General features: G+C 45.9%; 1 protein-coding gene across 3 annotated transcripts in view; it reads right to left on the bottom strand.

Moving 5' to 3' along the window:
• The window catches only part of LOC129863657 (solute carrier family 12 member 2-like), a 95328-nt gene that overhangs the window by 25739 nt on the left and 43389 nt on the right, over positions 1-26200 (bottom strand). The window contains exons 12-21 of one of the 3 annotated variants that reach the window (XM_055935784.1): positions 25903-26026; positions 25581-25682; positions 20600-20755; positions 18861-18960; positions 17223-17334; positions 16190-16330; positions 12300-12406; positions 10559-10638; positions 9693-9833; positions 1091-1138 (exon numbers count right to left, since the gene is read on the bottom strand). In XM_055935784.1, coding sequence (XP_055791759.1) covers positions 1091-1138; positions 9693-9833; positions 10559-10638; positions 12300-12406; positions 16190-16330; positions 17223-17334; positions 18861-18960; positions 20600-20755; positions 25581-25682; positions 25903-26026 — 1111 coding nt within the window. The other 2 variants (XM_055935786.1, XM_055935785.1) reach the window with 2 other exon arrangements.

Here is a 26200-nt window from a genome sequence, read left to right as displayed (position 1 = left end):
GACAGTGACAAAGTACTGAAGACTGTCATCTCTGCAGAGAGAAGAAACAGGCACTTACGACTGAGGAAGTTCAGGATAGAAAAGATTGAAAGAAAATACAACAGAGTGCACACACACACAGCTAAGAACAAAGAGGATGACCCTCTCACACTGCCACAGAGCAGATGTATACACACACACACAGCTAAGAACAAAGAGGAAGACCCTCTCACACTGCCACAGAGCAGATATACACACACACACACAGCTAAGAACAAAGAGGAAGACCATCTCACACTGCCACAGAGCGGATGTATACACACACACACACAGCTAAGAACAAAGAGGAAGACCATTTCACACTGCCACAGAGCAGATGTAGACACACAGCTAAGAACAAAGAGGAAGATCTTCTCACACTGCCACAGAGCAGATGTAGACACACAGCTAAGAACAAAGAGGAAGATCCTCTCACACTGCCACAGAGCAGATGTACACACACACACACACACACACACACACACACACACACACACACACACACACACACACACACACACACACACACACACACACACACACACACACACACACACACACACACACACACACACACAGCTAAGAACAAAGAGGAAGATCCTCTCACACTGCCACAGAGCAGATGTACACACAAACACACACACACAGCTAAGAACAAAGAGGAAGATCCTCTCACACTGCCACAGAGCAGATGTCTATAAACACACACACACAACGGCGCTTCAGAGACTGTGCTAGAGCTACAGGAGCAGGAGCGGAAAGAGGAAAGGAGGAACAAACAGTTATTCCCAGAGCCAGGCAGTTAAGACTACTAGATGACAGAGTAACAAAGAGTGAGAGACAATGTGTTGCATATGAGGGTGAGAGCAATAGAAACAGAGAAAAAGAAAACCAAACTCAACCAGGTTCAACAGCTTTTCGAACGCTCATGACAGAGTGAGAACAAGATAAACGTGTTTTATTTAAACACGGTTACATGACAGACAAAGAATGAGAATGCGTACAAGTGAGTGAAAGTAATAGAAGGAGAGAAAAGGAAAAGTAAGGGAACTCAATAAGGTGGACTGCCTGCCTTTTTTCAATAGGGGCTTCGTTGCGGCTTTGCATTCGTCATCGTCATCTGGATCATGTAAAAAAAAAAAAAAGGGGGGAGGGAAAGAAGAAAAAAAGAGCGAGAGAGAACGGAGAGGTTAACGTTTTTGCTGCTGTCGCCATGATGGGAAACATGCGTCAATAGCACGGCTACAATGAGGGGTCTGTTCTGGGGGCGGGGTGTCAGGTGGACCGCTGTGTCATTTATCCCTGCGCCAAAACGAGATGGAATGGGGCTCCAATGGAAAAGGCATCAGCGGCAACACACAAGCACACACACTTGGGGTCCCTCAGGGAAAGAAATGTTGAATCCAGGCAATGGTTAGAAATTGGGTCATCGGAAAACTCCACCACTGCCTTAGTAGTGGATGAGCTCTTGGGACACGCCAAGTTAGCGAAGCCAGTGTTTATAGCTTTATAGTTTTAAGTTCCGCCAAGTTTCCATGTGTGACAGACACAAATCTCAGTTAGTAACTTCTCTGTTAGAAAAATCGGACAATGCAACAACTAGGATGGGTTGCTAATATGACAAGGATTGTGCCTTTGGCTTCTGGACAACGAAAGAAAGTTGATACGAAAACCAATAGAGCAGGAGAGAAATGGCATAGCGGTGGGTCCAATAGGGGAGTGAATGGACATACATTTGCCAAAATGATGTAATTACTCCTGTCTCTACAGAAACTGACTAAGATTTTTTCAAAATACTTCACCACAGAGGATTATTAGGGAATTCCTCAACTTGGCCGTTTGAGTTGCGGCAGTCAATGAAAAGCATCTAAAATGTGAGTGAAGTACAGTGATGGAAAAAGTACTCAATTGTCATACTTGAATAAAAGTAAAAGACAACTTCATAGAAAATGACTCAAGTAAAGTCACCCACTAAATTACTACTTGAGTAAAAGTCAAACTATTTGGTTTTAAATATACTTAAGTATCAAAAGTAAATGGAATTGTTAAAATGTACTTAAGTATCAAAAGTAAAAGTGTAAATCATTTAAAATTCCTTATATTATATATATTTTTTTTTTACTGATAGCCAGGGGCACACTCCAACACTCAGACATCATTTACAAATGAAGCATTTGTGTTTAATGAGTCTGCCAGATCAGAGGCAGTAGGGATGACCATGGATGTTCTCTTGATAAGTGAGTGAATTGGACAATTGTCCTGTTCTGTTAAGCATTCAAAATGTAATGAGTACTTTTGGGTGTCAGGGAAAATGTATAGAGTAAAAAGTACATTATTTTCTTTAGGAATGTAGTGAAGTAAAAGTTGTCAAAGTAAATAGTAAATTACAGATACCCCAAAATACTACTTAAGTAAAAATACTTTAAAGTACTATACGGTGCCTTAAGAGGTCTGAATGCTTTCTTGACTTTTTCCACATATTGTTACGTTACAGCCTTATTCTAAAATTGATAAATATATATTTTTTTAACTCAGCAATCTACACATATTTGGATATAAGAGCAACGTCAACTCTGGTCAGGCTCCGTAGACGGGCGCACCGCTCCCGAGCATACTACTCGCCAATGTCCAGTCTCTTGACAACAAGGTAGACGAAATCCGAGCAAGGGTTGCCTTCCAGAGAGATATCAGAGATTGTAACGTTCTTTGTTTCACTGAAACATGGCTCACTCGGGATACGTTATCAGTCGGTACAGCCTCCCGGTTTCTTCATGCATCGCGCCGACAGAAACAAACATCTCTCTGGTAAGAAGAAGGGTGAAGGGAGGGTATGGTATGCCTTATGATTAACGAGACGTGGTGTGATCATAACAACATACAGGAACTCAAGTCCTTTTGTTCACCTGACCTAGAATTCCTTACAATCAAATACCGACCGCATTATCTACCAAGAGAATTCTCTTCTATCATAATCACAGTCGTGTATATCCCCCCCTAGCAGACACCTCGACGGCCCTGAAAGAACTTCATTGGACTCTATGTAAACTGGAAACCACATATCCTGAGGCTGCATTTATTGTAGCTGGGGATTTTAACAAGGCTAATCTGAAATCAAGGCTCCCTAAATTTTATCAGCATATCTAATGCGCGACCCGGGCTGGCAAAACCCTGGATCATTGTTGTTCTACCTTCCGCGCCGAATATAAAGCCCTACCCCGCCCTCCTTTCGGAAAATCTGATCACGACTCCATTTTGTTGCTCCCAGCCTAAAGACAGAAAATAAAACAGGAAGCGCCCGTGCTCAGGTCTGTTCAACGCTGGTCCGACCAATCGGATTCCACGCTTCAAGATTGCTTCGATCACGGGGACTGGGATATGTTCTGCATAGCGTCGGACAACAACATTGATGAATACGCTGATTTGGTGAGTGAGTTTATTAGCAAGTGCATCGGTGATGTTGTACCCACAGCATCTATTAAAACATTCCCCAACCAGAAAAAGTGGATTGATGGCAGCATTCGTGCAAAACTGAAAGCGCGAACCACTGCTTTTAATCAGGGCAAGGTGACCGGAAACATGACCGAATACAAACAGTGTAGCTATTCCCTCCACAAGGCAATCAAACAAGCTAAGCGTCAGTATAGAGACAAAGTAGAGTCGCAATTCAAGGGCTCAGACACGAGAGGTATGTGGCAGGGTCTACAGTCAATCACGGACTACAAAAGGAAAACCAGGCTCTCCTTCACTGCAGCCAACGTGAGTAAAACATTCAAACGTGTTAACCCTCGCAAGGCTGCCGGTCCAGACGACATCCCCAGCCGCGTCCTCAGGGCATGCGCAAACCAGCTGGCTGGTGTGTTTACGGACATATTCAATCATTCCTTATCCCAGTCTGTTCCAACATGCTTCAAGAGGGCCACCATTGTTCCTGTTCCCAAGAAAGCTAAGGTAACTGAGCTAAATGACTATCACCCCGTAGCACTCACTTCCGTGATCATGACGTGCTTTGAGAGACTAGACAAGGATCATATCACCTCCATCCTACCTGACACCCTAGACCCACTCCAATTTGCTTACCGCCCCAATAGGTCCACAGACGACGCAATCGCAAATCACACTGCCCTAACCCATCTGGACAAGAGGAATACCTATGTAAGAATGCTGTTCACCGACTACAGCTCAGCATTTAACACCATAGTACCCTCCAAATTCGTCATTAAGTTCGAGACCCTGGGTCTCGACCCCGCCCTGTACAACTGGGTCCTGGACTTCCTGACGGGCTGCCCCCAGGTGGTGAGGGTAGGTAACATCTCCACCCCGCTGATCCTCAACACTGGGGCCCCACAAGGGTTCATTTTCAGCCCTCTCCTGTACTTCCTGTTCACCCACGACTGCGTGGCCATGCATGCCTCCAACTCAATCATCAAGTTTGCAGACGACACTACAGTGGTAGGCTTGATTACCAACAACGACGAGACGGCCTACAGGGAGGAGGTGAGGGCCCTCGGAGTGTGGTGTCAGGAAAATAACATCACACTCAATGTCAACAAAACAAAGGAGATGATCGTGGACTTCAGGAAACAGCAGAGGGAGCAGCCCCCTATCCACATCGACGGGACAGTAGCGGAGAAGGTGGAAATTTTTAAGTTCCTCTGCGTACACATCACGGACAAACTGAAATGGTCTACCCACACAGACAGCGTGGTGAAGGCGGCGCAGCAGCGCCTCTTCAACCTCACGAGGCTGAAGAAATTTGGCTTGTCACCAAAAACACTCATAAACCTTTACAGATGCACAATCGAGAGATACCTACACCCCCCGATGTCACAGGAAGGCCAAGAACAACAACCACCCGAGGCACTGCCTGTTCACCTCGCTATCATCCAGAAGGCGAGGTCAGTACAGGTGCATCAAAGCGGGGACCGAGAGACTGAAAAACAGCTTTTATCTCAAGGCCATCAGACTGTTAAACAGCCATCACTAACATTGAGTGGCTGGTGCCAACATACTGACTCGTCTCTAGCCACTTTAATAAGGAAAAATGTATGTAATACATGTATCACTAGCCACTTTAAACAATGCCACTTTATAAAATGTTTGCATACTCTACATTACTCATCTCATATGTATATACTGTACTCTATACCATCTACTGCATCTTGCCTATGCCGTTCGGCCATCGCTCATTCATATATTTTTATGTACATATTATTATTCATTCCTTTACACTTGTGTGTATAAGGTAGTTGTTGTGAAATTGTTAGGTTAGATATTACTGCATGGTCGGAACTAGAAGCACAGGCATTTTGCTACACTCGCATTAACATCTACTAACCATGTGTATGTGACAAATAAAATTTGATTTGATACCACATAATGACAAAGCGAAAACAGGTTGTTTGACATTTTGGTATAAAATAGGTATCTAAAAAATAATGTATTCAGACCCTTTTCTATGAGACTTGAAGTTGAGCTCAGGTGCATCCTGTTTCCATTGATCATCCTTGATGTTTCTACAACCTCATTGGAGTCCACCTGTGGTAAATTCAATTGATTGGACATGATTTGGAAAGGCACACACCTGTCTATATAAGGTCCCACAGTTGACAGTGCATGTCAGAGCAAAAACCAAGCCATGAGGTCAAAGGAATTGTCCATAGAGCTCTGAGAGAGGACTGTGTCGCGGCACCGATCTGGGGAAGGGTACCAAAACATTTCTGCAGGATTGAAGGTCCCCAAGAACACAGTGGCCTCCATCATTCTTAAATAGAAGACGATAGGAAACACCAAGATTCTCCTAGAGCTGGCCGCCCAGCCAAACTGAACTATCGGGGAGGTGACCAAGAACCCGATGGTAACTCTGACAGAGCTCTAGAGTTCCTCTGTGGAGATGGGAGAACCTTCCAGAAGGATGACCATCTCTGCAAAACTCCCCCAATCAGGCCTTTATGGTAGAGTGGCCAGACAGAAGCCACTCTTCATTAAAAAGGCACATGACAGCCCGCTTGGAGTTTGCCAAAAGGCAACTAAAGGACTCTGACCATGAGAAACAAGATTCTCTGGTCTGATGAAACCAAGATTGAACTCTTTGGCCTGAATGCCAAGCGTCACGTCTGGAGGAAACCTGGCACCATCCCTATTGTGAAGCATGGTGGTGGCAGCATCATGCTGTGGGGATTTTTCTCAGCAGCAGGGACTGGGAGACTAGTTAGGATCGAGATGAACGGAGCAAAATACAGAGAGATCCTTGATGAAAACCTGCTTCAGAGCGCTCAGGACCTCAGACTGGGGCGAAGGTTCATCTTCCAACAGGACAATGACAATAAGTACACGGCCAAGACATCGCAGGAGTGGCTTCGGGACAAGTCTCTAAAAAATCACTGCGCAGCAACGCTCCCCATCAAATCTGACAGAGCTTGAGAGCATCTGCAGAGAAGAATGGAAGAAACTCCCCAAATACAGGTGTGCCAAGCTTGTAGCGTCATACCCAAGAAGACTTGAGGTTGTAATCGCTGCCAAAGGTGCTTTTGTAACGGATGTGAAATGGCTAGCTAGTTAGCGGGTACGCGCTAATAGCATTTCAATCGATTACGTCACTTGCTCTGAGACCTGAAGTAGGGTTTCACCTTGCTCTGCAAGGGCCGTGGCCTTTGTGGAGCGATGGGTAACGATGCTTCGTGGGCGACCGTTGTTGATGTGTGCAGAGGGTCCCTGGTTCGCGCCCGTGTCGGGGCGAGGGGACGTTTTAAAGTTGTACTGTTACATTGATGCTGTTGACCCGGATCACTGGTTGCTGCGGAAAAGGAGGAGGTTGAAAGGGGGGTGAGTGTAACGGATGTGAAATGGCTAGCTAGTTAGCGGGTACGCGCTAATAGCATTTCAATCGATTACGTCACTTGCTCAAACATGAAGTAGGGTTTCACCCTGCTCTGCAAGGGCCGCGGCTTTTGTGGAGCGATGGGTAACGACGCTTCGTGGGTGTCAGTTGTTGATGTGTGCAGAGGGTCCCTGGTTCGCGCCCGAGGTCGGGGCGAGGGGACGTACTAAAGTTATACTTCAACAAATGTAATGGGTCTGAACACTTATGTGAATGTCATATTTCAGATTAATATTTTGTTCTATAAATTAGCAACATTTTCTAAAAACCTGTTTTTACTTGTCATTATGGGTTATTGTGTGTAGATTGAGGGAAAAAAACTGTTGAATCATTTTTAGAATAAGGCTGTTTTATTTATTTAACTAGGCAAGTCAGTTAAGAACAAATTCTTATTTGGTCTAAGGCACTGCATCTCAGTGCAAGAGGCGCCACTACAGTCCCTGGTTCGAATCCAGGCTGTATCACATCCGGCTGTGATTGGGAGTCCCATAGGGCGGCCCACAATTGGCCCAGCATCGTCCGGGTTTGGCCGGGGTAGGCCATCATTGTAACTAAGAATTTGTTCTTAACCGACTTGACTAGTTAAATAAATACAATTATGTTATTCGTCCATAGGTCTGAAAAAAATCTATATTATTATTTTTAGGCCATATCGCCCAGGCCTACCCACAGGGTCACGGACATGGGACTCCCTACGGGAGGAAACAATTAAACGTGACGTGTGTGTCATAAATACAATTCCGTGTCGGGAATCAACTGAAGTTCCCAGCCTGTCCGTAAGACATGTGGGAACAGTTCCCCTGTTTATTTGCCCACAGTTTAAGGAGGCAGCAGACAGACACAACGTTGAAGCCATCTGTGTGTGAGCAGATGTGTATACAGTCGGGGCCAAAAGTTTGGAGTATGACACCAATATTAATTTCCACAAAGTTTGATGCTTCAGTGTCTTTAGATATTTTTGTCAGATGTTACTATGGAATACTGAAGTTTAATTACAAGGCTTTTATTGACAATTACATGAAGTAGATGCAAATAGTCAATATTTGCAGTGTTGACCCTTCTTTTTCAAGACCTCTGCAATCCGCCCTGGCATGCTGTCAATTAACTTCTGGGCCACATCCTGAATGATGGCAGCCCATTCTTGCATAATCAATGCTTGGAGTTTGTCAGAATTTTTTTGTTTCTCCACCTGCCTCTTGAGGATTGACCACAAGTTCTCAATGGGATTAAGATCTGGGGAGTTTCCTGGTCATGGACCCAAAATATTGATATTTTGTTCCCCGAGCCACTTAGTTATCACTTTTGCCTTATGGCATCATGCTGGAAAAGGCATTGTTCGTCACCAAACTGTTCCTGGATGGTTGGGAGAAGTTGCTCTCGGAGGATGTGTTGGTACCATTCTTTATTCATGGCTGTGTTCTTAGGCAAAATTGTGAGTGAGCCCACTCCCTTGGCTGAGAAGCAACCCCACACATGAATGGTCTCAGGATGCTTTACTGTTGGCATGACACAGGACTGATGGTAGCGCTCACCTTGTCTTTACCGGACAAGCTTTTTTCCAGATGCCCCAAACAATAGGAAAGGGGATTCAGAGAAAATGACTTTACCCCAGTCCTCAGCAGTCCAATCCCTGTACTTTTTGCAGAATATCAGTCTGTCCCTGATGTTTTTCCTGGAGAGAAGTGGCATCTTTGCTGCCCTTCTTGACACCAGGCCATCCTCCAGAAGTCTTCGCCTCACTGTGCGTGCAGATGCACTCACACCTGCCTGCTGCCATTCCTGAGCAAGCTCTGTACTGGTGGTGCCCCGATCCCGCAGCTGAATCAACTTTAGGAGACGGTCCTGGCGCTTGCTGGACTTTCTTGGGTGCCCTGAAGCCTTCTTCACAACAATTGAACTGCTCTCCTTGAATTTCTTGATGATCCGATAAATGGTTGATTTAGGCGCAATCTTACTTACTTACTTTTTGTGCAAAGCAATGATGACGGCATGTGTTTCCTTGCAGGTAACCATGGTTGACAGAGGAAAAACAATGATTCCAAGCACCACTCTCCTTTTGAAGCTTCCAGTCTGTTATTCGACCTCAATCAGCATGACAGAGTGATCTCCAGCCTTGTCCTCGTCAACACTCACACCTGTGTTAACGAGAGAATCACTGACATGATGTCAGCTGGTCCTTTTGTGACAGGGCTGAAATGCAGTGGAAATGTTTTTTGTGGATTCAGTTCATTTGCATGGCAAAGAGGGACTTTGCAATTGCAATTCATCTGATCACTCCTCATAACATTCTGGAGTATATGCAAATTGCCATCATACAAACTGAGACAGCAGACTGTGAAAATTAATATTTGTGTCATTCTCAAAACTTTTGGCCACAACTGTACATGCATGAGATGTTTTCGTGTATGTGTGTGTACATGCACAAGTGTGTGTTTACAGGCCCGCCACTCAGTGTAGCCTAGTTACTGGCTGGAGAAGCTTAAGGGAGGCCTTTGAGAGATCTAGAGGGGGATCAGCGTGTGGCGGTAAACTGCTTTCAGAATTCTGAAACCCCTTCCTCAAGAGCCAAAACAGCACGTTCACATTGTGATTTCACAAATGCCTAATTTTCCATATCTCAATGTGAAGTTGTAAAAAATTAGGTGACCAACCTTCCTGCTCCTTCAGAGCTGAAGAGTGTTCCCGTCCTGCACAGCAATCGGAACCTCGATTAGCCGAATCAGGTATGTGCGCACAACCACTGGTGTAAAAAGGCACTCACTGTTTATATGTGGGTTACTTTAGAATGACACCTGACCTTTCTGAATGGCTGGGCTGTTCTGAACACTGGTGGCCTTGGAAAAAGGCTTGGACGAGTCTCCGTCAGAGTCCTTCATGTCGATGGACACCACCACATCCTTCATCCCTGACGTCTTCTCCTGCGACGACAGCAGGTCATCTGTGAAACGACAAAGCTAAACCATTTACCGGACATCTGTTAATGTTTGTTCTGAAATAGTGGCTGAGACATTTGGGACAATTTAGGTGAATTTGGGTGGAAAAGCAGAGTCGCCGCCCACTATTGGCCATGCTACAAGCCAGGTCAACTGACTGGACTAAGGAAGATGAATTTAGACTTGAGTTTTATTTTAATGCTGTTATTATCAACATGCATTGACTAAGAGTTGTTGGTGAACGAATGGTACGTGAGTAACACGTCTACTCTTCAACCAAGAAATTATCTTCCTCAGAAAATGTGAACCTTTAAGCGAAGAGGAATAATTAGGTTAACAGCGAGTGACTGCGTGAGAACAAATCAAAGAGCCTAACTTCAATAATCTGCAGCTGGACTGTCTTTTGAAGGTTAATCTACTGAAAAATGCCTTTTATTCACCTCTCTCCAACTTTAGTTTAACAACCACACCTCAATTGGATGCTCTCGATTCCCTGTGTAGTTGCAAATTGGCCCAGACACAATCGTTGCGCTGAACAAGTTAACAGGACGCGGCAAAATACTAGTGCTGAATTCATTTTCTCAATAACTGAATAAAGCTTTAGGAGGAAACAAATGAGACAAACTGTTAAGATTAGTCATTTGGCAAGAGAGTGTGTGTGTGTGTGTGGGTAAGTATATCATGTAATTTGGTACGAAAGTGTTTCAGTGTGTGTTGTTTGTACACACACCTTGTTCTGAGATATGGGATACGTCCAGTCCCTCCTTCAGTCTGAGGACCACGGAACCGTACTGGAAGTCAAAGGCATCGCTGAAAGGCACAAACAAACAAACGCACTCTGTTTGCATTATACAGGAAGCCGCTTGACACTGAGCAGGGCCTGTGTGTATGTGTACAACAAACTACATGAAACGTGCAGTTTTCCACTCAGACTAAACACGCGTACGCACTTTAACGAGGCGAACGCAAACAAACAAGCTAAGAACTCAAGCCGCCATGAAAGAGGCCAAGTTTCGAAGGACAAAGTTAAATGCCTGACTGGTAGAGATGGGATCTTCACAGACCACGTGAAAGCATGACTTCGCCCATTCTATACAACTGCATTGATGTAAGTGTATAGTAGACGCGCGCATAAAATGAAAACTAAAGAGCACATTGCTTAGGGTATTAGCGTAGGTTTTAATATGCTGGGGCTGAACCATCTCTAACCTTCCAATCTAATACAATGATCCCCACACTTTACGCCAGGTACCGATTCAGCCTAAATCCATTGGTGCATAATCTCATAACCAAGTTATCTTTACTCATTGTGTATAACATGTTTTACTTTTCTATTGTTTCTCTATTTTCTTTCTCTCTGCATTGTTGGGAAGGTAAGTAAGTAAGCATTTCATTGTTCTTTTAAAAAATGTAACTAGGCAACTCAGTTAAAAACAAATTCCTATTTACAATGACGGCCTACCAAAATTCAAATGGCCTCCTGCAGGGACGGGGGCTGAGATTAAAAATAAATTCAATACAAATATAGTACAAAATACACATCACGACAAGAGAGACAACACAACACTACATAAAGAGTCCTAAGACAACATAGCATGGCAGCAACACATAACACAGCATGGTAGCAACAAAACATAACAACAACATGGTAGCAGCACAAAACATGGTACAAACATTATTGAGCACAGACAACAGTACAAAAGTCAACGGGGTCGAGACAACACATAAAGCAGCCACAACAGTCTGTAAGAGAGTCCATGATTGAGAAAACTGTGCAGGTCGACCTTTAACAGAATGTGACTAGCAGAACGGGTGTTGTATGTGGAGGATGAAGGCTGCAGTAGATATCTCAGATAGGGGGGCGTGAGGCCTAAGAGGGTTTTATAAATAAGTATTGACCAGAGATGACCAGTTTACAGAGGAGTATAGAGTGCAGTGATGTGTCCTATAAGGAGCATTGGTGGCAAATCTGATGGCCGAATGTTAAAGAACATCTAGCCGCTCGAGAGCACCCTTACCTGCCGATCTATAAATTACGTCTCCGTAATCTAGCATGGGTAGGATGGTCATCTGAATCAGGGTTAGTTTGGCAGCTGGGGTGAAAGAGGAGCGATTACGATAGAGGAAACCAAGCCCAGATTTAACTTAAGCTTAAATTAAGTTTAAGCTTAGATATGTGCTGAGAGAAGGACAGTGTACCGTCTAGCCATATCCCCAAGTACTTGTTAGTCTACATCTGTTGCTTAACATTTGATTTGCGACTGAATAAAAATTGACAGAAGTCCAAACTAGTGTGTGTGTGTATATGTGTGTGTAGTACTCCATATAGAGTACTTTAGTTGTGTGACAACGCTTGTTATCTTCACAACTCATCTCATGTTCAGGTGCTTTAAAACAATGACCGTTCTAAATCGGGCGTCTTTGTGGACGGCCTTTTGATGAGGAGGCTTGCAAAGCCCCCGTTTACTCACTGAATCATGTGGATGTAGGTCTCCACGTTCATCATGTCTCCGTCCCTCCAGTCACTCTTGTAGCCAATCACCAGAGTGTTGGGCCTCAGGCGACCCAGTCCGGCAGCCTTGGGTAAAACAGAGGGGGAGAACAGGATCGGACCAACCTAAAGCCGCTACTAAATGAATCCCTATCTGTAGATCAATTTGACAGGGTGCTGCACCTCCCAAAAGATCAGCTTAGGCAATCGCTTTCAAGCATGAACAAGTCTGTTTGGCCGGCAATCATAACATTAAAGTATACCACCTGCATTGGGGTTACTTCAATCTTGATCCATGGATCATTTTCTATTCTAGTTGTCCATGTCATTTGACCATTCCATGGAGTTGAACTGGAATTGACCTCAACTCCACACCACAATGGGTTTCAATATATTATCATGCACTTTGACTCAATGTGCTTGAACTTCCGGAAAAAATATTTCAAATTTAGCATAAATCCAAAGGCTTGTGTATCTATGGCAACCAGAGTAGAATTCCAATATATATACAGTGGGGAGAACAAGTATTTGATACACTGCCGATTTTCCTACTTACAAAGCATGTAGAGGTCTGTAATTTTTTATCATAGGTACACTTCAACTGTGAGAGACGGAATCTAAAACAAAAATCCAGAAAATCACATTGTATGATTTTTAAGTAATTCATTTGCATTTTATTGCATGACTTAAGTATTTGATACATCAGAAAAGCAGAACTTGATATCTGGTACAGAAACCTTTGTTTGCAATTACAGAAATCATACGTTTCCTGTAGACCTTGACCAGGTTTGCACACACTGCAGCAGGGATTTTGGCCCACTCCTCCATACAGACCTTCTCCAGATCCTTCAGGTTTTGGGGCTGTCGCTGGGCAATACGGACTTTCAGCTCCCTCCAACGATTTTCTATTGGGTTCAGGTCTGGAGACTGGCTAGGCCACTCCAGGACCTTGAGATGCTTCTTACGGAGCCACTCCTTAGTTGCCCTGGCTGTGTGTTTCGGGTCGTTGTCATGCTGGAAGACCCAGCCACGACCCATCTTCAATGCTCTTACTGAAGGAAGGAGGTTGTTGGCCAAGATCTCGCGATACATGGCCCCATCCATCCTCCCCTCAATACGGTAAAGTCTTCCTGCCCCCTTTGCAGAAAAGCATCCCCAAAGAATGATGTTTCCACCTCCATGCTTCACGGGGTTGGGGTTGTACTCATCCTTCTTCTTCCTCCAAACACGGCGAGTGGAGTTTAGACCAAAAAGCTCTATTTTTGTCTCATCAGACCACATGACCTTCTCCCATTCCTCCTCTGCCAATGACCATCTGGATGATCCAAACTTCAGACGGGCCTGGACATGCGCTGGCTTGAGCAGGGGGACCTTGCGTGCGCTGCAGGATTTTAATCCATGATGGCGTAGTGTGTTACTAATGGTTTTCTTTGAGACTGTGGTCCCAGCTCTCTTCAGGTCATTGACCAGGTCCTGCCGTGTAGTTCTGGGCTGATCCCTCACCTTCCTCATGATCATTGATGCCCCACGAGGTGAGATCTTGCATGGAGCCTCAGACCGAGGGTGATTGACCGTCATCTTCAACTTCTTCCATTTTCTAATAATTGTGCCAACAGTTGTTGCCTTCTCACCAAGCTGCTTGCCTATTGTCCTGTAGCCCATCCCAGCCTTGTGCAGGTCTACAATTTTACCCCTGATGTCCTTACACCGCTCTCTGGTCTTGGCCATTGTGGAGAGGTTGGAGTCTGTTTGATTGAGTGTGTGGACAGGTGTCTTTTATACAGGTAACGCGTTCAAACAGGTGCAGTTAATACAGGTAATGAGTGGAGGACAGGAGGGCTTCTTAAAGAAAAACTAACAGCTCTGTGAGAGCCGGAATTTTTACTGGTTGGTAGGTCATCAAATACTTATGTCATGCAATAAAATGCAAATTAATTACTTAAAAATCATACAATGTGATTTTCTGGATTTTTGTTTTAGATTCCGTCTCTCACAGTTGAAGTGTACCTATGATAATAATTACAGACCTCTACATGCTTTGTAAGTAGGAAAACCTGCGAAATCGGCAGTGTATCAAATACTTGTTCTCCCCACTGTATGTATATAGAACAAAAATGTCGTACTTATAAAAGAAACTACAGTAGATCCCACCGCTTCCACCCGTTACATGTGAGAACAGACAAACGCTGCAACAGATACTGGGTGCCCATGTCTGAATGTGCTTGATCTTCAGGAAAATTTATTCCAATTAGGCATGAATCCAAAGGCATGTGTTTCTAGGGAAACCAGAGTAGAATTCAAATATAAACTCAGAAAACATAAAGAAACGTTCTCTCACTGTCAACTGCGTTTATTTTCAGCAAACTTAACATGTGTAAATATTTGTATGAACATAACAAGATTCAACAACTGAGACATAAACTGAACAAGTTCCACAGACATGTGACTAACAGAAATGTAATAATGTGTCCCTGAATAAAGGGGGGGGGTCAAAATCAAAAGTAACAGTCAGTATCTGGTGTGGCCACCAGCTGCATTAAGTACTGCAGTGCATCTCCTCTTCATGGACTGCACCAGATGTGCCAGTTCTTGCTGTGAGATGTTAACCCACTCTTCCACCAAGGCACCTGCAAGTTCCCGGACATTTCTGGGGGGGGAATGGCCCTAGCCCTCACCCTCCGATCCAACAGGTACCAGATGTGCTCAAGGGGATTGGGATCTGGGCTCTTCGCTGGCCATGGCAGAACACTGACATTCCTGTCTTGCAGGAAATCACACACAGAACAAGCAGTGTGGCTGGTGGCATTGTCATGCTGGAGGGTCATGTCAGGATGAGCCTGCAGGAAGGGTACTACATGAGGGAGGATGATGTCTTCCCTGTAACGCACAGCGTTGAGATTGCCTGCAATGACAACAAGCTCAGTCCGATGATGCTGTGACACACTGCCCCACACCATGGCGGACCCTCCACCTCCAAATCGATCCCGCTCCAGAGTACAGGCCTCGGTGTAACGCTCATTCCTTCGACGATGAACGCGTATCCGACCATCACCCCTGGTGAGACAAAACCGCAACTCGTCAGTGAAGAGCACTTTTTGCCAGTCCTGTCTGGTCCAGCGACGGTAGGTTTGTGCCCGTAGGCGATGTTGTTGCCGGTGATGTCTGGTGAGGACCTGCCTTACAACAGGCCTACAAGCCCTCAGTCCAGCCTCTCTCAGCCTATTGCAGACAGTCTGAGCACTGATGGAGGGATTGTGCATTCCTGGTATAACTCAGGCAGTTGTTGTTGCCATCCTGTACCTGTCCCGCAGGTGTGATGTTCAGATGTACCCGATCCTGTGCTGGTGTTGTTACACACGGTCTGCCACTGTGAGGACGATCAGCTGTCCGTCCTGTCTCCCTGTAGCCCTGTCTTAGGCGTCTCACAGTACGGACATTGCAATTTATTGCCCTGGTCACATCTGCAGTCCTCATGCCTCATTGCAGCATGCCTAAGGCAAGTTCACGCAGATGAGCAGGAATCCTGGGCATCTTTCTTTTGGTGTGTTTCAGAGGCAGTAGAAAGGCCTCTTTAGTGTCCTAAGTTTTCATAACTGTGACCTTAATTGCCTACCGTCTGTAAGCTGTTGGTGCATGTTCAGTAATTGTTTATGGTTCATTGAACAAGCATGGGAAACAGTGTTTAAACCCTTTACAATGAAGATCTGTGAAGTTATTAGGATTTTTACGAATTATCTGTGAAATACAGGGTCCTGAAAAATGGGCGTTTCTTTTTCTGCTGAGTTTATATAGAACAAAAATGGCGTACTTATAAATAAACCACAGCAGATCCCACCGCTTCCACCAATTGCAGCGTTGGTCTGTTCTCACCTGTAACAGATACTGGGTGCCCTGTCTCATGTCGTCGGCAAACACAGGGGTGTAGAAAGCCTTGGTCTCGTTTTTCAGCAGCCAGCGCTGGTAACGCGTCTGGTCGTTGGACAGCTCTTTGAAGTTGGGCCTTCTGGAGCCCTGTGGACACAACACACATAGATAAGAACAGTCACGCTAAAGGCGAAGTGTAGCATTTAGCAACTCATTAACAAACGTAGATGTAGTTCCACCTTGCACAGTCAAAATCACAGGTGGTGGATATATTTACCGTACCAATTACCGTCAAAGGATCTTAAGTTTTCCTGGAAGAAGCCCCAATTCAAAACAGCCACTCCTTAAAAGGTCCACACATGGAGTCTCTTCCTTATTTCTGAAGAGAGGTGCTTTAGCGTAAAAAGCAGCCCTTAGCCAGAAAAATGTACCGCCATTAGGAGGGAATGTTTTTACCATTGGCTGGTGTTGGAGCACTCACTCTTTTTTGACAGTGTTAATTAATGGAAGAATAGAGAAAGTGTGTGTGTTTATGAGAGAGAAAGAGAGAGCGTTGTGGGCACAGCGCGAGGACGATTACATTTCCCCAGTCCCACACCGCTTTAATGGAGCGGAAATTTTATTGCCCCCAGGTAACGCACAAATGAGGGATTTAGATGGGAAAAAAGTCGCTAAAAGTCATGAGAAAAAAAAGAAGAAAATCACTAATTGGGAGCAACGACTCAATCAACATGAAATGTGGATTAGAAAGTAAACGGGATAAATATGAGCAACACAACAAACAAGGTCCAAAACAATAGGGCAGCCACTGTGTTCTGTTTCCCGCAAATTGGTTCTAATGGGAGTTAATAAAGCACTTAGTCACCGGTAGTTAACTAGAAGTAATTATGACATTGCATTGAGATTAGTCATCTAAGGTTTAGGTTATGCTATAAAATAAGAGTGAAACATTGTAAAATGGCCCTGTTGTGTGCAATGGTACAGTTATGTGATGGAGCCAAAATGGGTCTCCAGGTAGGCGAAGTCTCTGGTGACTCACCGTGCGCACATGGCCGCAGATCATCAGGCCCACGTTCTTGGTGAAGGCGTGGACCAGGTGGAGCAGAGCCGGACGGGAGTTGGGGTATCCCGTCATCACCAAGCACTGGGGTCTGTGGTAAAACATAGTCAATACAAAAACAGCATTTAGCTAGTATCCATGCTAACAGTAAATGGTACACATACTAGGGACACCAATATCTAACCCAAGGATGGCCAACCCTCCTCATGGAGATATACTTGATGAGCATTAATCAAATGATTAATCAATGATTCTATTAATCAAAGTTCTAATGAGCAGCTGATTTAGTAGATTTCGGTCAGTTTAGCGCAGAGCTGAAACAAAAACATGCACCCACTACCTCTCCAGGAGGGTTAACCAATGGCCACCGATTGCCTCACCCTTTAGACTTTTTTGCCAGGTCACATGCACACAGTACTCCTCAGTGCGTCATCTCACTCAATGTCTTCTAATGACCTTGAGAGAAGACGTTTGAATCATCTCCTCAGTGAGGAACAAGAACAGACTTGGATGGAGAGCTCCCGGAGTAACGCACATCAAATCAAAGCTATGTTAAGCACATGGGGTTAAGAGAGCCAGGAGGGAGGGAAACGAGAAGTCCAGGAGTAACACGTTTGAATTCCGAAGACAATATCAGACGCTCCATAATCCCTCACCCGCCGGTTTATTGCCAAGGGAACACTTCCAGGACGAATTGCACATTCTGAAAAGCGTCCACAGCAACTCTTACAGTCCTGTGTGTGAGCAGGTGAACAATAGAGCATGAGATTGTCGTGTTGTGGCTCGGACGAGTTCGGAGGGTGACCTGATGGAACGCTTTTCCCTATATCAGTGTTTCTGAACAAGATCCTGAACGAGAGTGTACGCTTGATTAAAATCAAGGTAAGCATCAACTTGATATTGTATCACCAGAACACTAGTACTAGAATATGTCTGCCCCCTTGTTTGTGTGGTTGTGGCAGTGCCCACGTCTTCGAGAAACACGGTTCTATACCCCAACTCCCATGCTCTCCACCGTTTCCGAGGTGTTCGAGAATAGACCATTTAGTCTCACACTTTTGTCCTCTGAGCCAAGGCAGTGTGAAGGATGCCAAGTATCTGCCACTGTTGTCCCAGGTGTGCAGTTACACAACCCTCTCTCCAAGGGGATGTGTCATGCCGAGATGGGAGAGATGGGCTTGCTGTAGCCTGACTGGACAAACGGCAATATCCTCCCCTGCCACCCGGATACAGTCAGCCTGCTGGAGCCTTACCGGATCTGCACACCTCAGTGGGCATGTGTTAGTGACAACTTGCCTAGCAACATGGAAGGGTAATTAAGTGGAGGAGTTGTTCATCTAATTTGCCTATCAGATACTGTTAGAAGTAACAGGGCAACAGCCTTTATGACAACGTGAATGCTGAACATTTTACCCAGTAAATATTTAAAAAGTAGCATAATGAAACTAACGCCAGGAAGGACGCGGGTGGTAAAACTAAGGTGGTTTAGTGAGTGTTAAGAACATAGCCTTTCTCTGGGCCACTGCATTTCAAAGACCATACCATTCCGTTGGTCTAAGTAGTGTGTGTGTGTGTGTGTGTGTGTGTGTGTGTGTTAAAGTGTGTTCTACACTGTACCTGAAGTTCTTGATGTGGTCCTCAACACTGCTGAGGTGCAGACTGTGGGTCAGGGCCTGGTGGTATGTCAGAGCCTGGGTCGAGGAGCCCCAGTTCACATCTGGAAGAGAGGACAAACAGCGTCACATTCTGGAGCCAGGACCCTGTATGGGTGACCATTAAGCCAGTCAGGACATTGGAACAAGTCCCATGCAGTGTGGGCATCAGTAGGGATGCTGTGCAGAGCTGTATGTGAAGCTGTGACTCTGCGTGTGTGAGAATGTGTGTACGTCTGTGAGAGAGAGCATGTCTGTGTATATAGCTGCATGTCAAACGGAGTGTGTGAAGCTAGTTGTGTATGTGTGCGTGTTGTTCATACAAGTGTGCCTCTGTGAAAGTCTATATCGGTGTCTGGTGCTCCCCCCGGGGTTTCCAGCGCAGGTCACGTTTGTTTACCCAGAGCCAGCGGTTCCATATGGGGACTTCCGATCGACCATCTTACCTCTGTGGGGACCTCAACAGTCCAGTTCCCAGCTTGCTCCAGAATAGAATCGGCACAGCCAGGCCAGAGAGCCTGAGCACTAATACAATCGAGCACATGTAACTGCATGTATCCGCACCCTCCCAGCACTAGACATTTAAAAGCCCCCCATTTAAAGTCACGCTGCCTTACGTGGGTGGGCAGCTTAAGAAAAGTGAACAGGAGAATGAGCCAGCCCTTTGGCAAATCACCATAGAAACACCGGAGGGAAAGTCTATTCGTGTACGAGGTAAAAAATAAGAATTTATAAATCCGTATGCTAATTAACAGACTGAATGACGAAGTTGACAGAATATTTTTTGGGTGGAAACATGTGTTCTACCCTGCAAGTAGAGCCGAGAGCCATTGTTTTTTGACAACCCACGTTCTGCCTTCCTTGTCAGCGGCGAGCCCTCTGATTTCAAATGTAACCTTAACACAGCATCACATTGTGAATAGCTGGTTCATTTCGGCTGTAGTCATACTGCCAGTTTCCACAACCCTGCGTTTAGCTAAAAATACATTTCAACCACGTTGGCCTGGGCTGCACTGCAGCAGATGGTGCACAACAAAAACATAATTGTAATGCAAATGCTTACCACTTCCCCAAAATACAGGTATGCATCAGCAATACAAAAAAGCTTGAAATATCAATAGTGGGGCCTGATTCACATTGTGTTCAAAGCATTTATGTTATTTAACTAGGCAAGTCAGTTAAGAACAAATTCTTATTTACAATGAAGGCCTACCCTGGCCAAATCCTCCCCTAACCCGGACGACGCTGAGCCAATTGTGAGCCGCCCTATGGGACTCGCGATCATGGGAACCAGGGTCTGTAGTGACGTCTCTAGCACTGAGATGCAGTGCATTAGACCACTGCGTCACTCGGGAGTGTTCAAAGCATCTTTGGGCATCAGGGGACTTTCAGTGCATTGTGCTAATGTGGCTCAGTCATAAAGGTTTATATTTCAGTGGAATCAAAAGTAGGACTAGGAAAGTATTTACACTAAGTGGTCAGGTGTAATTCACAGCGATTGACCTCTTTTGGGGACATTGTTATATTTTTCCAATTAACGGGTACGCTAATTCATGAAATAATATGGTGATGATATTTGTAAAGGAAGATAACCGTAAGCCATGTTAGCCAAGTTTCTCAACGAGCACCTACCTTGGCAAAATAACACTAGTCGACGTTGAGGCAATCCAAGATGGCCGACTTGGCCTAAATTGAGTCACTCACCGGGCTTCTTGTAGCTCACGTAGATGTAGAGGCCCATGACAATAACGTTGGTCACCAGGGCTGCCCACCAGTTGATGACGAACATGACCACGCAGCACAGCACAGCGCCAGCCAGGGACACCCACATGTTGTAGAACTTGAAGCTGGGGCGCCACCCTAAGGGTCAGAGAAACGTTAGGTGGACTCCCTTATAAGGACCCTCGTAAAAAATGCACTTTGGCGGTCAGTAATACCAAGGGGTGCCAGCATATGACCTTTATCCTTATTGTAAAAGACCGTAGAGAGGTTAGCATGGGTTATATATCCAAAACGAAGGAATAACATACGAACATGAACAGAGGTAGAATCCAAAAGACTAGAACAAATCTGCCACTCATGTCTATGAAGAATCAGCAAGTGTCTATGGAGAGCTGCGGGCTTACCGTAGCTGAGAGCTCTTGTTCATTTATGACTTGCATTACTTCTTCACATATTCCAACAAACATCATTGTTATGAGTGAAATGACTGAATCATAAAAAAGGGGCGGCGGCTTAATATAGCAATGTCGCTAATTTAAGGAAAGAGCATATGGATATGCACTTGGATTAAAAATGGTGTAAAAAAAAAAACATTGAGCAATAATGTTACATCCACTAGTGGATCCCAGTTAATTAGATACTAAAGAGACTAGACTAGTGGGAGTTTAGTAAACGGGTACAATGGGGCACAGTTTAACTGTGCGCACGGTTACGCAATGACAAGAACTACAAAAACCACAGGACATGAAGGGTACATTGGAGTGACGTCATTCTTTGCCCCATGCCCGTTTTTACATACACTCATGGGAGAGCGAAAACGGGCTCTAAAGGTGGCCAGAAAAGAAGGCGTTTGACATTGCCAGTTTGAGTTTCCAGAGGCGAGAAGCCAAGTGTCTTTTGCCTTGCCTGTGGTGAGTCATGTACCCTTTAAATCCGTGTAATTAAATGGTCTGCGTGGACAATGTCCGAATTAGATATAAAATCTGTACCTGGCGTTCTCCTAGGGCTTTTTGTGTGTGGTACTAACAGAAAAACAAACATCACTTTATACAACGACTGCTGGATGACACAACAATGAAATGGTTGTTTCAAATTCGTTGTCACGATCGTGTACTGGAGAGACGGACCAAGATGCAGCGGAATAATGATACATCTTCTCTTTTTATTTAAAGAAGATGAACGAACACGACACACTTTAACAAACTATACAAAACAACAAACGACCGTGAAGCTAAATAACGTTGTGCACATACACATACATGCTACAAACGTTCTGACATAGACAATTACTCACAACCAATGAGAGCCTATGGCTACCCTAAATAAGGCTCCCAATCAGAGACAACAGAAATCAGCTGTCTCTAATTGGGAACTCATTCAGGTAACCATAGACTCTCCTAAACAACTAAACATACATAGACAACACTAGACACATGTACTCCACACAAACCCATATACTATACCCAACAACCCCTTTACCATAAAAACACCCAAAACCAACAAAACACAAACATTCCCCATGTCACACCCTGACCTAACTAAAATAATAAAGAAAACAAAGAATACTAAGGCCAGGGCGTGACATAACCCCCCCCCCTTAAGGTGCGAATTCCGGGCGCACCATTACACAGTCTAGGGGAGGGTCTGGGTGGGCTTCCATCCACGGTGGCGGCTCCGGCTCTGGTTGTGGTCCCCACGTCACCACAGTCCCTAACCACCTCCTAGGCTTCCTCCAAATGACCCCCCTCCACATTAACCCCATTGCATTAAGGGGCAGTTCCGGACTAAGGGGCAGCTCCGGACTAAGGGCCAGTACCAGGGTAAGGGCCAGTACCAGGGTAAGGGGCAGTACCAGGGTCAGGGGCAGTACCAGGGTCAGGGGCAGTACCAGGGTAAGGGGCAGCACCAGGGTAAGGGGCAGCATCAGGGTAAGGGGCAGCACCAGGGTAAGGGGCAGCACCAGGGTAAGGGGCAGCTCCGGACTGAGGAATGGCAGCTCCGGACTGAGGAATGGCAGCTCCGGACTGAGGAACGGCAGCTCCGGACTGAGGGACGGCCCATGGCTGGCTGACAGATCTGGCTGCTCATGGCTGGCTAACGGATCTGGCTGCTCATGGCTGGCTGACGGATCTGGCTGCTCATGGCTGGCTGACGGATCTGGCTGCTCATGGCTGGCTGACGGATCTGGCTGCTCATGGCTGGCTGACGGATCTGGCTGCTCATGGCTGGCTGACGGATCTGGCTGCTCATGGCTGGCTGACGGATCTGGCTGCTCATGGCTAGTTGACGGATCTGGCTGCTCATGGCTAGCTGACGGATCTGGCTGCTCATGGCTAGCTGACGGATCTGGCTGCTCATGGCTAGCTGACGGATCTGGCTGCTCATGGCTAGCTGACGGATCTGGCTGCTCATGGCTAGCTGACGGATCTGGCTGCTCATGGCTAGCTGACGGATCTGGCTGCTCATGGCTGGCTGACGGATCTGGCTGCTCATGGCTGGCTGACTGATCTGGCTGCTCATGGCTGGCTGACTGATCTGGCTGCTCCTGTCTGGTTGGCGGCTCTGGCAGATCCTGTCTGGTTGGCGGCTCTGGCAGATCCTGTCTGGTTGGCGGCTCTGGCAGATCCTGTCTGGCTGGCGGCTCTAGCGGCTCCTGTCTGGCTGGCGGCTCAGTGGGCTCATGGCAGACGGGCGGCTTTGCAGGCTCATGGCAGACGGGCGGCTTTGCAGGCTCATTGCAGACGGATGGCTCAGATGGCGCTGGGGAGACGGATGGCTCAGATGGCGCTGGGGAGACGGATGGCTCAGATGGCGCTTGGCAGACGGGCAGTTCAGTCATCGCTGTGCAGACGGCAGACTCCTGCCGGCTGAGGCGCACTGTAGGCCTGGTGCGTGGTGCCGGGACTGGTGGCACCGGGCTGGGGACACGCATCTCAGGGCTAGTGCGGGGAGCAGCAACAGGGCATACTGGACTCTCAAGGCGTACTATAGGCCTTGTGCGTGGTACCGGTACTGGTGGTACCGGGCTGAGGACCCGCACATCAGGACGAGTACGGGGAGAAGGAACAGTGCGTACAGGACTCTGGAGACACACAGAAGGCTTGGTGCGTGGTGTAGGCACTGCTGGTAATGTGCTGGAGACACGCACCACAGGGCTAGTACGTGGAGGAACAGTAACAGGACGCACAGGACTCTGGAGACACACAGGAGGCTTTGTGCGTGCTGTAGGCACTGTCTTAACCAGACGGCTAGCACGCACCTCAGGACGAGTATGGAGAGCTGTTCCCGGTGACATTAACTCACCAACACGCTCATTCGGACGGATGCCGTGCCTCATGCACCAAACCAGTACATCCCTCATAACTCTCTCCTCCAATTTCTCCATTAATTCCTTTACTGTCTCTGCGTCGCTCACTTCCAAATCCGCCCTCACCGGCTCCTTACGGTAAGCAGGAGGAGTTGGCTCACGTCTCCCGACTGACCCAACTAAACTACCCGAGAGCCCTCCCCCAAGAAATTTTTGGGTTTGACTTACGGGGTTCCAGCCTTGTTTCCGTGCTGCCTCCTCATATCGCCGCCTCTCTGCTTTCGCTGCCTCCAGCTCAGCTTTGGGACGGCGATATTCTCCCGGCTGTGCCCATGGATCTTCTCCGTCCAATATTTCCTCCCAACTCCAATAATCCTGTGTAGCAGGCCACTGCTCCAATTCACGCTGCTTGATCCTTTGGTGGGTAATTCTGTCACGATCGTGTGGCGGATTGATGGACCAAAACGCAGCTTTTGGAAAGTAAGCCATCTTCTTTTATTTTTAAAGATGACGAAAAATAAACACGACACGAAACACTTTAACAAAACGAACAAAAACAACAAACGACCGTGAAGCTAAATAACGTTGTGCACTTACACACACAGGCTACAAACGTTCTGACATAGACAATTACTCACAACCAATGAGAGCCTATGGCTACCCTAAATAAGGCTCCCAATCAGAGACAACCGAAATCAGCTGTCTCTAATTGGGAACTCATTCAGGTAACCATAGACTCTCCTAGACAACTAAACATACATAGACAACACTAGACACATGTACTCCACACAAACCCATATACTATACCCAACAACCCCTTTACCATAAAAACACCCAAAACCAACAAAACACAAACATTCCCCATGTCACACCCTGACCTAACTAAAATAATAAAGAAAACAAAGAATACTAAGGCCAGGGCGTGACATTCGTACACTCATTTGTTTTTTCTGTCTTGACTAAGGCACAACTGATGACCATCAGGTACGAAAAAAATGACAGTAAAGATCTTGATTTCTTGACACCAATAGACTGACAGTTAAAACCGAGTGGACATCATCCAGCAAATCACATCAGTCAGATAAGGGTCAAATCCAATATACGGAATGTGTTGCATTCAATAATAAGCAGCAGTACAGGTTTCCCAGCAGTATTGCTTTCAACCAAGCATCTATCAATCAGTTGCATAATACTGAGAGCCATTGAGACAATCCCATTTCTTCCAATTTACTTCCTGAAGAAGAAAACTGTGGGCCTTATCAGAGAGATCGCAGTTGCCATTCTTTCATAAAACAATTGTCCAGTTATGAAAACGTTCCCGTAACTCAGGCAAGTCATTACATCTGTTATCTCAAGGCTTGAGCCACTTGGGGAATGGCAAAGATAGACGCGACTCGATGCGACACATACCAGTGGAGCCATGCATATCACTAAGAATGACAGAGTGAGGACTGCTCCCACCTATAAATAATTTGTCTGGAAGTCCTATTTCCTATTAAATCTCCCCTTTAAGCCTAATGACTTAACTGTTAAGACTCATGACTTCATTCGGGCCATAGTCAGGACCTTTGGGGCTCTGTTTTTTGGTCGCATTGAAATTCCAGACTTTCTGCATTTTCCTCAGGAAAGTGTTGTTGTTGTCCCAAAAGGACTTACCTGGAGAGTTGGCCAGAGAGGCGTGGAATACAGAGAAGTTGATGAGAGCGTAGGAGGCCAGGAAGAAGTTGGAGATGATGGGAGCGATAATGTTCAACTGGGCTAAAATAAAGACAAAAGCATGGCAGATTAAGTTGTTCATAGGGAACTGTCCATAGACATTCAATAGTACACTTTATACTACTAAATGATATAGTACTGATGTACTACTGAATGATATACTGAGATAATACTGAATTCCATTTTCATGACATGCTACAGAATGCCATATTGTGAATAATAGTGTCATTGTTAGATGGCTAAACCTGGACGGCGTAATTACCGATGAGGATGAAGGCCAGAGCGATGCAGAAGGTGAGGATGTAGCCGCGAAGGGGCTCGTTGTTCTTGCCATACCCCTTGGCGAACATCTCAAGGCCGGGGTAGATGTTGTCTTTGCATAGAGCCTGGAGGAGAAGGAAAAACCATTGGAATTGGACACCGCTATACTAATCAGTAGATGGGACACTAGGTGGATGACCTGAGGAACATTGGGATACAAGATCCCAACCTTGCCTTTGATCTGTGTCTATGGGACAGGAACTGTAACAGGACGCGTGCATAAACTCGGCAGGCTATTC

This window comes from Salvelinus fontinalis, chromosome 10 (assembly GCF_029448725.1).
Source record: "Salvelinus fontinalis isolate EN_2023a chromosome 10, ASM2944872v1, whole genome shotgun sequence".
NCBI lineage: Eukaryota > Metazoa > Chordata > Actinopteri > Salmoniformes > Salmonidae > Salvelinus > Salvelinus fontinalis.
Note: the sequence above shows the minus strand (reverse complement) of the source record. Positions and strands in the feature narration are given on the sequence as shown.